Here is a 13407-nt window from a genome sequence, read left to right as displayed (position 1 = left end):
CTGCCCCGCTCTTGGGCTTGTTCTTGGAGCAGATATTGCCAAGCAAGCTTGAAAGCTCTTGCATTATCCCCCATGACTTGTTAGTGATTTTCCAAGAGGAATTAAACCAGTTTTCCTCCTCCTCTATCTGCTGGAGCTTCTGGGAGCTGGTTTCCATCCCACTGCTGTCTCAAGAGCAAGTGTGCCTATGCTACTAGTAGTTGCTGCTGGAGGAGCAAAGCACCGAGGTTCAGGAGATGTAGGTGAAGGAGCCAATTGGAGGACAAGTGCTAGCAAGCTCTGCTCTTCTTGTCCTGCTTGGCATATGGTAGTTGCATCAATTGCTTTGTGTTTTGTCCCAGTTTTCCTGCTATAGGTTTTTTTGCGGATAATGGCGAAGATGGTGAGAAGAACATGTGCGTTTTGTGCAGAAGGGGAGGCTGGCTCTGTAATGTATATTGCTGAAGAGCGAGATATTGCAGCTCATCAGGATTGTCTGGTGAGTGGCTTTTAGTTGGTCAATACCCAAGAGGAATGGAGAAGGGCTAAAGGGGAAGTTCCCACTGCTTGTCGATTTTTGTCTCTACAGTGGTGTCTGAATTAAAAGGTTGGTTACCCAAACCAGCAAGCTTATGTTAGATTGAAAAGCTATGAAAAGCAACAGGGCTTGGCCAGAATTTTGGAGAGGAGGAGGACTCGGCTGCACATCTGGACACATTGATTTGTGGTGTTTTCATGTGTGTCTGTTCCTGATCAGTGGTTCTAGACACATGTACAGTCTAGCAGTAGGAATGGGCCTTCTTGAGGCACTAAATGGAATGAGGCTTCTCAGACCACTGAAAGTTGTGTACTTAAACCTTTGCAGGAAAATACTGACAGCACTTGATATACAAAGGTCAAAAACTTTCCAGTCTGTGCCTTGTATGAAATAAGGAATACAAATATCAGAAGTTGATTATATTAAAATATCTGTGAAGCTCTTAAGCATGTTGTGATCATGGAATGCATTTACTCTCCTTGCTTTCAAAATGCCTCCCCTTTATTCTGAGATCTTGATGGAGCTGGTTCTTGATGTGCAGAATCAATGACAGATGCCACTTTCTTCTTTCGCTGAGGGTCGCTTAGTGCAGGAGATGCATCTGCTGCTGGAACAGGTCTCTGGCTTTCACTGTTGCAGCTGCCTTGTTCTGGCAGGTTTTATGTGTACATCTTTATTTTTCTACTACCTTTTTTTTCCCCAGAATGTTTCAGAAACATCTGATACCTATTTTACAGTGTTACTTGGATGTTTTGCTCCAACTTTGAAACTTTATCTTTCTCTTTTTTTTTTTTGTTTTAATTGCAACAGCTTTACTGATTTCTCTGCCTTGGTCTTCTCTGCACTTTTTGGTTTTTTTTGCAGTTAGCTGTCACCTTCTGAGCAGGCAGACTGTGCCTGCCAGTTAACATAAGGGTTGATCACTTTTATTTGAAATTAGCTATATGTAATGATTAGAAAAAAGTTGCTAAGAACTTCCCCTTCCGCCCTGACTCAGCACTTCTGTGGGAATTAAAATGGCCCAGACATGCATGTATGCATTTTGGGAGGGTTTCTCCCAGACTTCCTACAATGTTCCTGTTTCTCATGCAGTTGACTGTTGTCAGCATTGGACTGTGTAGAAATTTCGTTACATGGAAACGTTGCATCCAGCTGTAAGGCTGAACAACGGGACAGGCAACAAGATGTTCAAGGTGAAACCTCTTAAAAACACAGATAAAAATCAGCCCTCTTAGGTAGAGCAATTGCAAGAAGAAAAGATGTACCCTTCCTCTCTTTTCTGCACTGGTGACCGAGTCCCTTTGTTCATTTCTAATATTGTCTCTTTTGTCTTTAGTTATTTTCCTCGGGATTTGTGGAATCTGAAGAGTACAACCCAGATAATCTGGATGTCAGGTTTGATGTGGCATCGGTGTTGAAGGAACTCAGGAGAGGAAAGCGGCTGGTAAGGAGTTTCTGCACTTAGCCCTGTCTCATAGTACTGAAGGTTGTCTGACCCGTTTCCTGCTTGAAAAAAATGTGGAAAAGTGCTTGGTCCTTCTGATCTACTAAGATTTAGGAAATTACAGATTTAGAGTTGGAAACACTGATTTGACAGTTGATTATATTTCTTATATAATCTATATATAATAATATGAAATATTATTTTGATGATGTAATTATAACATCGATTATATTTGTTGAAGTTTGGTTCATTTGGTATTAAAATGTGTTGTTTTTTCTGCCCTTTAAGTCCTTAATCTAAGTTTCCTAAATGACTTTGGTGAAGGACTAAGCCAGCGCCTGAAACAAAATTATGCAATCCATAAGTGTAAAGGGAAACACCTTCTGGTTTTAGTTGAAGGAAGTTTATTTTTGTGAGGTTTTCTTACTGGCTTTGTCTTCAGCTGCCGTCCTCCCCTACGTCCTGGGTGGAACTCTTTTTCATTTCATTATGAAGTTAGCTTAGAAAACATAAATTACAAGGACTAATACTATAGGCGTTTAAATAACTTGGGCAAGATTTAGGGGAGGGAGGGAAGCTGCCCGTTGCCCTTACATGGCTTCTTGCAATCATTTTACAAATTCATCAGTATGAAGTAGAGGTAAGATAGCAAAAAGGTGCCTGAAATAATGACCAGGGTAGGAGTTTGTAGGAGTGAGCTTGCCTGATGAGTTATACAGAAGCAAAAAAAGGTTTGGTTTTCCCACAGAGGGTAGTATTACACTAAAGGTTGTATAACTAATATAATGGCAACAACAATGCACTATGAAACGCAAACAATAACAGCAACAATTTGCCTGCAGTAAGCCTGGCCGCCTGGCAAATAAACAAGCCTATTCAAACAGAAATACAGTGGAGCAAAACCAAGAATACACTCAGAGAAACCTAGAAATGAACCTGAGGAGAAATATAAAATACACTCAGGAAGTATACACCTGAGAAGGAAATATATATGAAATACACTCGGGGTGTATGAACCTGAGGAGGAAATATATCACTCGGCGTTAGCTGAGGTAAATAATCTTACCCACAAGGTGACCCAAGTGGTGGGGATGGAGAGGGAGTGAATTCGTCAATCCGTCCAGTTCATCGGTATGGTTCCGAGTTCATCCTGTCCCGCTTTTTGGGCTGAAATTGAAGTGATATTTATACGCAAATTTCTGCATTACATCACCAGGGCATACATGCGGGTGGGGATGACTATAGACAATCTTACCACTTATGTTAACGTCACAAAGTCCGTTAATCCACACCTGCATGGGTAGAGGTAATGGCGTCTTTGTTTGAGGCGGAAAGAAATGGGGAACTGGGACCAGGAGGCCTCCCCCTCATTTCACACTCCTCCAGGCATCCAGATACCACCAGATGTGGATCTAGTGATGGTTGCCCCCTTGCCCAGTGCTGAGTTTCGTGCTTCCAGGCATGCAGCTACATGGTGTACATGACTCGGACTTTGTGACTAACTTTTTCTGTCTCTCTACAAATGCTTATCTGCTAAACCTCCTCCTGTTCCAGGTGTGCAACTTCTGTCGCAAGAAAGGAGCCACTGTGGGATGTGAGGAAAGGGCCTGCCGCCGAAGTTACCACTACTTTTGTGCACTCTGCGATGATGCAGCAATAGAAACTGATGAAGTAAATGGAGTTTACCGGTATTTAACTAAGTATTTTCTAATTATTGTCGAGGTTTTGGTGGTGGTGTCAGGAAGAGAGACTTAGAAATTGTGTGGCTTTAAATGTTTTTTAAAAAGGAAATATGTTCTCTTCTCTTAAACTGACGCTTGATCCTCTGTTCACAAGCAATAGAGGAAGTATTTTCCTTTCATAGGAAAATATCACAGCAGTGGGAGGAGATCTATTCAGTGTTTGAGCCTGCAACACACCTGAAAGATGACTGGGCCAAAATTGAGGAAGTGAATGCATTCAGTCCTTGGTCTTTGAAGACTAGCTACGTAGCCAGTAAGGTTTTTATTAACGTCACTGAAATTCTCTATTTCTGTTAGTTCAGAAGCTTCAGTTAGATAGTCTGAGCACAGAGCAAGCTACAGCACTTCTGGATCTGTTCACATGAGGCAAATTCTACTAATTTTCCTTCCATGTGTTAGCAGAGAATTTTGTATTCCCACCAAAGACCTCCTTGTATTTCAAGTACGTTGTTAGCATTAGCACAAGTAAACAGAATTTAAGTAAGTTTTCTGCCCAGATCATGGTAGTCCTGGTGTCCCCTGCCCTTGGGTTTTCTGCATTGCTGTTAGATGGAAGGAGTTGTTTGGAGGATGCAGATGAAGGAGTTGCAAAATTGGGACTTTAGGGACCTTTTGGAGCGCTATAGTAACGTCTGAGGTACATAAAACCCCCAGTGTCCATTTTGGTGCAGGGCCAGAGAGATCACAGGCTATGTTAGCCTTAGATTAATCTGGTAGACCATCTGATCACTGCTTGTTTCAGGAGAAGGTGGACTAGTGCAGTCCTTAGTAGTAGTGGGAGATGGGTCCTTTTGTGTGAAAACACTGGCACTCCTGACTGCTTCACTAGGGCTCTCGGTCCAAAAGAAATCGGTCCTTCTGCAAGACTGTGGGCTCAGCTGTATAGAGAAGATGGTATGTTCAGTTTATGTTCAGTTTATGCTTATAAAGCCTTTGGGAGTCTGCAAAGCTCATGAAAGAGCGTAGCTGGGAGGATGGAAACTTTCTGTGACCACAGAATAAATGGCTCTCGTCATACAGCTTTAGAAAGAATAGTTCAGGCTGAAGGAGGGTGAACTTCTCAAGATGTTGAGAAATGAATGGGACTGATAATGGTCTAGAGACAAACTGGTAAAGAAGTAGTTAAACATATATATATAGTTTCATTTGGTGGTTTTCTGAGTTGCTGGTGACCTTGGAGGTTTGGAAGAGGGACCCTAAAAAATGCCTTGTATTAAGTCACTGTGTGAGACTGGTTGCTTGTCCTATATAGAAATAGAGGAAAGTAGGCTGTAGCAGCCTGGATAGAAGAGATTAAAAAGGACTGGATTAGAGAAAAATGGTGAGGCAGGTTTCAGGGATTTGAGCCCAAAGACTTTTGCATGGTATCAGTGGCATAAATAAAGCACAAAATTTGTAGGTAGCCTGAAATTATTGTAGAGAAGAGGAACAAGACTTAAAAAACAGCAGGCATGGATTGACAGCCCCTGCACCTTTTCATGCTGAAATGTATCACATGCTGAAAAGCATATCAAAATAGAGAATTCCTGAGAGAGAGAGGAAAGGTGGTTTTAAACTCTAGGTTGCCATCGTAATGGTGAGCAGTGACTATCAAAGCAAAAAGGGCAGAACAAAGAAGAGAAGGCACACAACGCTGTGGACGTGGCCATTAAGTGTAGAAGGCACAGGAATAAGGGTGATCCGTACTGTCATCTTGTAAAATTGATGGTATGGAAGTGCTTCCAAGTAAAGTGGCCTGAGTAGTAAAAGGTATTGAAGATGTTCCTGTATTTAAGGACATTTGTTTTTATCTGAGAAAGAACAGAATTAAAGGGAAGGGAGGTGAAAAACAACCTCCAAAGGGCAATATTAGAAATTCAGGAGTGTAAATAAGATGCCTCCAATACTGAGCTTTCTGATTGAATTGTTAGGCATGCATAAATCTGGGGGGTTTTATGCATCAAAATGAATTTCATGCAAAAAAGCTGTCTCGTCAAGAAAACAGACTATGTTTCTAAGGTCAGTGCTTGTATTTTGTTAAAATAAAAAGAATGGCAATAATTAGAAAATATCCTAGTAAGTAATGGAATCATAGAAAACCAGGTTGGAAGGCACCACAGGGATCACCTAGTCCAGCCTCTCGAGGTAGAAGTACAGTTTAAATGAGATGAGTCAGCACCCTGTCAAGCTGACTCTTAAAACTGACCAATGTAGGGGAATTTACCACTTCCCCTGGGAGATTGTTCCAATAAATGCAGTTCCCTTTAAAAATTGCTTCCAAACACTTGAACGTTAGTCTTGGCAAATAGGTGTGTAATGAAGAGATCTGCTGAACCACAGCTTTGTCAAGGGTGCTTGGCTTAAAAAGTGATTTGGGATCCTTCTGTAAGAAAGGCATTTTACAGAAGCTGGTTCATGTTCTCTACGTGTTATTGTATCCAGAAGATAAGGAATATTTCCAGCTGTATTTGTTGCATTTAGTCTTAACAAGGCGTTTCAATAAGCAAACCTCTGCCACGGTGATCACCGCACCAGGTGAAATGTGCGTGACTCGGGATTTGGACAGGAAGCAGGTCCAAACGGAGTGGGGTAATGGAACTAATGATTCAAAGCTTCAGTGTTCAGAGTCCACTGAGGCTCTGAAAGTACAAACACAAGCTTGTGCATGTATGTGAATTTACAGCAGGTGCTTTCCTAGGTGGGTAACGTGGAATAAAAATCCTGATAATGTTTGTAAGCGTCTTTCAGTTTACATTCAATGAATAGAGGGGAAAATATCTGTTAAAATCAGTCAGCATAACTCTGTTTACGTATTTATTAATACTTTTTCTCTTTTTCTTAAAATTGATCTGAAATTTTAGAGTGTTCTGCCCAAAACATGACCCAGGCAATAGGACCAATCACTATGGTGAGTTTCTTTAATGGCTTCATTGATTTCATTTGTTTTAAAAGTTTGCAGTAACACATTTGGACAAAATAAATGTTACTCCACCTTTATATTTGGTGGTGGATTTCTAATCTTGCAGGAGTGGTTTGGTTGAGATCCATGCATGTGCACAGAAATTGTGAAGGTTTTTTGAAGTAGGAAGTGTTTATAGTTGATCTTCCCTGAATGTCTCTGAAAAGTGACTTAAAACACTGTGGACCTGATCCTTTGTGGAATTATTCTGACTGTGTGCAGGCAGGTAGGCCCAGGCAGCTTGGGAGAGATGAGGACCACACTAATGAGTGATGCACAAGCTTACACTTGATGAGCAAAAAGAGGGCTGTTACAGGAGAGCTCACCTTGGGATTTTTAGCCATAGGTACATTAAAACGTTCACGTTTGCATCCTCTGTGTTCACAGCAGTTGTTTTTAAATAGGGCCTTTCATTCTGAAGGATCCCAAAGGGCTTTTTAGGTGTAACTGGAGGCTTTTACAACCCCTGTTTAAGGATTTCTTCCTTTGCTACAGAAATGCAGCCTAGTTTGGCAGTCCTGGTCCTTGCTGATCCAGAGGTCATCACAATCTCGCTGAATTAACCAAAGCTGTGGGTGTGCTCCCACTGAAATCTAGCGAACCTTGGCTAATCTTTTTGACAAAGTTTGGCTCCACCTTGATGCCACTCAAGGGGCAGGTTAGGTGGTTATCAGTTAAAATTTTAGTCATAAGGTCCCGTGCCAGACATACAGTTCATTTAACACCTGGTACTGCTGTGGTTCACTAACCTTCTTATTTCACATAGTGGTTTTACTTGTTACTTATCCATAGTTTTGAAGCCCAACATTCGCTCCCTTTTTCAAATTAATTTGGTTTTTGTGGTGTAATGACTCAGTCTGCTGGGTTTCTCCAGGGTCCCAGGTGGTCTCCTGCCATAGTACTAGACAGGGCCAGGATTGCTTTGGTTCCAGGATGAGATGAGATCAGGGCATTAGGCCCAGCCCTGTAGACCACCTCCTTCATTAGGGAGGCTTAAATCATATGAGATTGAAGGTCTTAGTGTCATCAAGTGCTACATACACAATATATGGCCTGAGAAGAGGCTTTTCTCCTAGAGGAGATCTTCCAAAGGCACTGAATTTGAAGACCCTCTGTTTATGAGGGCCAAGTGGCTTCTGCTGCAGTGTCTGCCCTGCCTCCTGAATGAGTTTCTCCCACCTCTGTACCCCAGGGGATGGGGAGCAGCCGTGAGAGTTGGGTAAATGAGACTCGGTTCCCCAACCCCAATGCCTCATGCCTCTGAGCAGCTCTTGGATGCATGTGTGGTGCTCAGAATGGCTGGGGGTGTCTGCTGGTGGCTTGGCTGAAGCAGTGGGTGCTCTGTTGGACCCACTCCTGGCCCGTCTGGGCAGGCAGGGGCCATCTGTGCTGAGTGTGTTTGCAGGTCCATGTCGGGCAGGGAGTGAGACAGGCTGGGATGGAAGCGCTGTGGCTCCACAGCAGAGTTTTGACTTTCGGGATCCAACTCCAGTGAGGTAGCTCAGCTGTTCCTCTGGGACAGTTGAGCCAGCACTGAGCTTGTGTGGGAGCAGGAGCTGGTACGAAAGGGCTGTCTGTCTGGGCTTGTTTTCCCCAGTAGCTTGGAGAAAATGGGGTCAAGGAATATCCCCTTGTTCTGTGCCGAAATGTGAGGGCTTGGCTATGTGACCAGAAGAGGATAGGGTACCTTAGGGGCCAAGAGGTCTCCTTGCAGCTCTGTGCAGCAGGGCTGGGAGGGCAGTTTGGACTGGGAAACAGGCTCCAGCCTCTGCTTAACTGGAGGTGTTGGATGTGCCCAGAGTAAAGGCTGACAAATGCAAAAGAGCAGAGAATGCTGTGGGAAGCAGGAAGAGTTTGGCTCTTCAGACTGTGTTCTCCTTAAACATTAGGCATCCCTAAAGCAAACATCAGGAAGAGCTGAGGAAAACCTACCACGGATCAAAGATGTCCTGCTAAGCAGCAGGCTGCACTTAGTGACTACACCAGCATCTCCTAGACTGCTCCAGATTAGGCCTCCCAGCTTTATTTTGGGTGAAGTGAGAGGCTAGGACTTCATTTCAGGCCATGAAAAATGCAGATGTACAGCACCATGCTCAAAGGAGAGTACTCCAAGCCCAAACTTGTTTCAGTAGCCTTCCTGTACCAACAGTGACTCCTCATTCCTTTTAATAGGATGATTTTTAACATGAAAAACCTTACTAACTTTGCTGGTACATACTGATAGGACAGAGTGAGAACAGGTGATGTTGTGGAGATCTCATACCACGTCACTTAAAAACACTTTGTAGCGTAACTAATATTGAACTTACAAGTCAGACTGCTTCTGGAGGCTTTCTAGGAGGTCATTGTGTTGATGAAAAACCCAATGTCATTCGTATGGCTTTGGGACACCTGAAATAATTCTTTGTATACTCTTAGCTTTGTGTATTGACTTCATAAATGATTGACTGAAAACAGTCATCTTTCATGAATCTGCCTCAAGTTTTTACCACCTAGAGGTAGTGCTGCTGCCAAGGAGAGTCAGTTCTCTCTGCTACAACCAAAAGTCTTACATTAAAAACTGGTGTTTGCTTTATACTGACTTCAAAAGGCAGTGATATCCTAATGCTACGGTGATTTGCACTTCTTCCTAATGGCTCAGGGCTTGTTATTTTTCTTAAGTGGAAATAATGTGAATTCCACTGAAATGTCAGGTATTTGGGGAAGTGAAACAGACTCTTGCCTTGCCACTCGAAGTGCCTCACTTTTGTTGTCTTTTGGGGAAAGAGAGAATTTGAATGATGTGAAATTGTTAGTCTGACATTGACACATTTGTTGTTTCTTGATTCCTAGGTGCAGCCAGTAAGAGGAGAAAACATACATTAAAATCCTCCACCATCATGGATCAAATGGTAATTCTGAGTTTAAGTAGTTCTAAAACAGGAACCCACATCTGCTACAGCGAAGGACTTCCTTAGTGCAGGATTTTGGCAGTGTATTCAGAAAGAGACTTTCTCACAGAAACAATAACTTTTCCTTTACAGCTGCCTTGTTTTGATCTTGTCATTCTGTCAAAACAAAACTGTTTGCTTTTGGAGCTGCTTCAGGCATTGGGAAATGTGGAATAAATGCGGTAGGAACCTCCGAACCAGGCTGACTCGGTGGCTGTGCTCTTGACACGAGCAGAACGAGCTTCCCTTAGGGGGCTCCTTTTCCTTGCAAGTACTACATCTTGCAGATTTGCTTAGGGCTTGACAATGTTTCCATGAAAAACTGCTTTTAAATTAGCACTCACTCGTCTGTGAGCCTGTGCTCGCAGTGAACGTGGCAGATTTTCATTGCAGATCAGGCAGTTCTCAGCTCTGCAGGTGAAGGTGGCCTTCACAGGGCTTTGGGAGCTGTCAAGCAGAGCATCTCTGCTTGCAGGAGGAACTGGTTTAGGGGCTTTTGTAAGAAAACCTGTAAATGCTGCTTATTTTAAGTTTTGGGGTGACTCCTTTGGCTCCACAGAAGTATGCATGGGAACTCCCATTGACTCTTGGGGCGTCAGGATCTCTCCTTTCTAGAGGCCATTCCCAGGTCTTGAAATTAAAGAGAGGCCATGTGAGGGGACACGGACGACCTTTGCAGCTGTTATGTAGTACTTCAGAAGGGTAGGTTATTTGTCTCTTGGGAGTTTCTCATCTGTAAATCCACTTAGGTTCATGGTGTTATACCTGAGATCCATGTGACCTTTGACCCACAGTAATGTGCTGGTTCTGCTGCTGCTCTCCAGCACTAGCGATCTTGGAAATCAAGACAAACACTGCAAATAAGAAGCTGAAGGGCTCCAGGATTTATCACTGTGGGTTAAATTGCTCACCATTGTGTAAGCAATGCATTTTTACACTGGTGTAGTTTTGTGGCAGAGCCTAAGGATTATTTGTAGTAGTGAGGCTTGATGGAAAGTGCAGAGAATGACTGTGTCCTGTCCAAAGGAAAAGAAAAATACTCCTCTTCTCCTCAAAACCTTTATAGTATTACTTCTGGTGCAGGAAGCTGACATCAGTGGCACTGGGAGTTAGCAGTAGGCGTTTATTAACATCTGTGCGATTTGCAAATGCAGTAATAATTAAGGAGGATGGTGTCCCAGGTGTTTGGCTTCTCTTAAAGAGTTTTTGCTTCGAAGCAGTTTTTGCTTCCCTTTTTAAAAATTGAATGTCTGGAGAGGAATATCATTAGCTGTGCAGAGAAGCTGACTGTTTTCACAGAAATAAGGGCTGCTTTTTGTCTCTCTGCTAATGTAGAGGTAAGATAATGAAAGCAGAGCAGTGAATGTCAGTATGATGTAAAAATACGTTGGTTTGATTTTCTTACAGAGCACAGAAGAGACGGCAGAAGAAGACAGTTTACAAATGCTAAAAAGAAAAAACGACAGGCAGAAAGGTGCGACTCACTTCAGAGACGAGTGACTCTCCGTGCTCCGCAAGGGAGCGAGAGTCTGATGTGCAGAATGACTGTGCAGGTTTTGATTGTGCAGTGAACAAATCTCTGTGCTTTGGCCAAGATTTGCTGTGTGACGTGAGACGCTGAGTTCACCTGGGATTTTTTGAACGCCCCTGCTCTGGCTGGCTGCTGTGTTCAGAAGGACGTCGTGTTCTGCAGGACGTCTCCAGCAAACAGGGGTGCCTCTGCCTGACCCCCTCCTCCTCCATATCAATTCGGTTAAATCTAAAATGGAATAATTTCCTCTTTACCTCCGTCTCCTTGTGCTGAGCCCCTCTTGAAGGAAAAGAGGGGTGCAGTTTTGCCAGGTGGTACTCTGGAATGGGTCAGTAGAGGAGAGGCTGTGAGGAGAGGGTGTGGGGCAGTAACCCAGCAGCGAGAAAGGAGTTCAGTGCCCTGTGAACAGGAGCTCAAGGTCACTGCATAGGAATGGGGCTGCCTAATGTTTTTTTCTGAGTTTTTACAACCAGTAAAGAATCCTGGAATACTCAGGGCATCCAGTGTAGGTGAAATGGCATTTCTTTTCTCACAGATGTCTCCAGTAAAAAGTAACATTGTTTTCAGTGGAGCCTGGGAGACTTGTGTGAGCTGTCTGGTAGCTCTTTGGTTTTAAACAGCCCATTGAATTGATCTTACTGAAACCTATCACTGACCTGCTGCTCTGAGATGAAAGAAAAATAGGTAGTTACTGCCCTATATATAGGGCCTACTGACAAAGTAGGTATATAAAATGGGCTGTAATAAATGAGTTTAACACCTGGATCACTTGGAATAAAAGTAGCCTTAATCTCTTAACCAAACCAAACACCACTTCACTTGCACTATTTTCTATCCTTTAGCCTGTTCAGTCCACGGTGGGGTCCTGAGGACTGGAATTGAAAAAAAAACCCAAAACCCAAGATAAATCACCTGCTTTCCTATACTGGGGGAGAGGAGGTATTGGGAGGCTTTAGGAATGCTGCATTTAGAGGTGTGGAGATACTTGCTTCTGATGAGTAAAGCCAAATCTAGACTTTAGGTAATTTTATACCAGTGCAATGCTTACATTTGCCTGACCACGTTTTTGTTCCCACTGAGAAGCGTTGAGTGGTACCTGGTGGAGATGGGGGTTTGCATAAATATTTGTTACTGGAAGGGGGGCTTTAACGAATGTTTTTGTTTCTGAGCGAGTAAGGCCCGTGCAGGGTCACTTCTGCATGAGAGTTTGTGTTCTTATATTTTAACAGTCCGAATAGACTTTCTTAGGAAATGCAAGCAAGCCGGGCTTCTAGATGACATATTTGAAGAAATGCTGGACACGCTTCACCTGGCACAGGAAAAACTGATGGATGACAACACTTCTGAAACAGGTATGGAGGCCTGCGGGTGACCATGTAAATCTGTGGTGCTCTTACAGCTTCGCAGAGGGGCCAGCTGTGTGTTAATATCAGAAAAATCCTTGACTCTACATTTTAAATCTTTGGATGATTAGTTAGAACTTCTGTGTCAATTGTTAGTGCGTGTTTAGGGGCTTTATGGGTTTAAGTATCAGCTTGTATGAAGCACTTTGTTCTCAGAGGATTCCACTTTGATGTTGGGTTGTCCACAACACAATGAAAAAAAGAAACTATCAAACCTTCCTCTCCTGTTGTCCTCCCACCTTTACAAGTTACAAATAATACTTTTGGATAAAGAATGCTAACTCATGCAAAGGAACTGAAGCCCGTGCATGGGAAGTGAAATGTCCCACCTGGCTACATCTTCCTCAGGAGCAGCTTGCGTGTAACATGACAGCAGCTGCTGAAGCAGTAGTGAACTCAGGACACAATGAAGAGAGGTTCGGAAGTTTTCACCATTAAGCAAACCTCTTAATGGTCATGCAGACTCTGTTGTCATTTGTACATGTAGGGCTCTGCATTAACATGAGGGTTCTGTAAACCTTTACACACTAATATTAAATCAAATTATTTCTTTCCCCAGAGTATGAAGAGACAGTGATGTCCCTTTTTGACTGTGGACTGTTTGAAAATATACTCACAAATATTCATTCAGGTATGTGAAAAAAGCTGTCTGAGCAGTAGCAGCTGGTACAGTTTTTGGCACTGAGGTTACGCTTCTGAGCATTGTGATAAAATGGCCATTTAAAATGAAAATTCTAAGGAACTTTTTTTTCAACTTCATACAAATGATTGGATAAAAGTCTTTGCTGTCTGAATCTGTAGAAACACAGTAAGTCACGTCTGGCTGGCTGACCTGAAGGAGAGGCAAGTGACACTTCCACAGCTTTAAAAGACTGAAGGGTCCTCACCCCAGAGGAACTTGT

At 43.0% G+C, this 13407-nt stretch overlaps 1 protein-coding gene across 1 annotated transcript; it reads left to right on the top strand.

Annotated features, from left to right (window-relative positions):
* The first annotated feature begins 366 nt into the window (after positions 1–366).
* PHF11 (PHD finger protein 11) lies at positions 367–13165 on the top strand. Its single transcript, XM_010183670.1, is given in 8 exon segments — positions 367–478; positions 1854–1961; positions 3516–3649; positions 6544–6590; positions 9474–9532; positions 10979–11045; positions 12332–12454; positions 13065–13165. Coding segments are annotated over 8 exon segments (747 nt in total). The 5' UTR covers positions 367–370.
* The last annotated feature ends 242 nt before the right edge of the window (positions 13166–13407 follow it).

Source organism: Mesitornis unicolor, unplaced genomic scaffold, assembly GCF_000695765.1.
Source record: "Mesitornis unicolor isolate BGI_N332 unplaced genomic scaffold, ASM69576v1 scaffold13284, whole genome shotgun sequence".
Classification (NCBI taxonomy): Eukaryota; Metazoa; Chordata; class Aves; order Mesitornithiformes; family Mesitornithidae; genus Mesitornis; species Mesitornis unicolor.
This window is presented reverse-complemented; position numbering and strand designations above follow the sequence as displayed.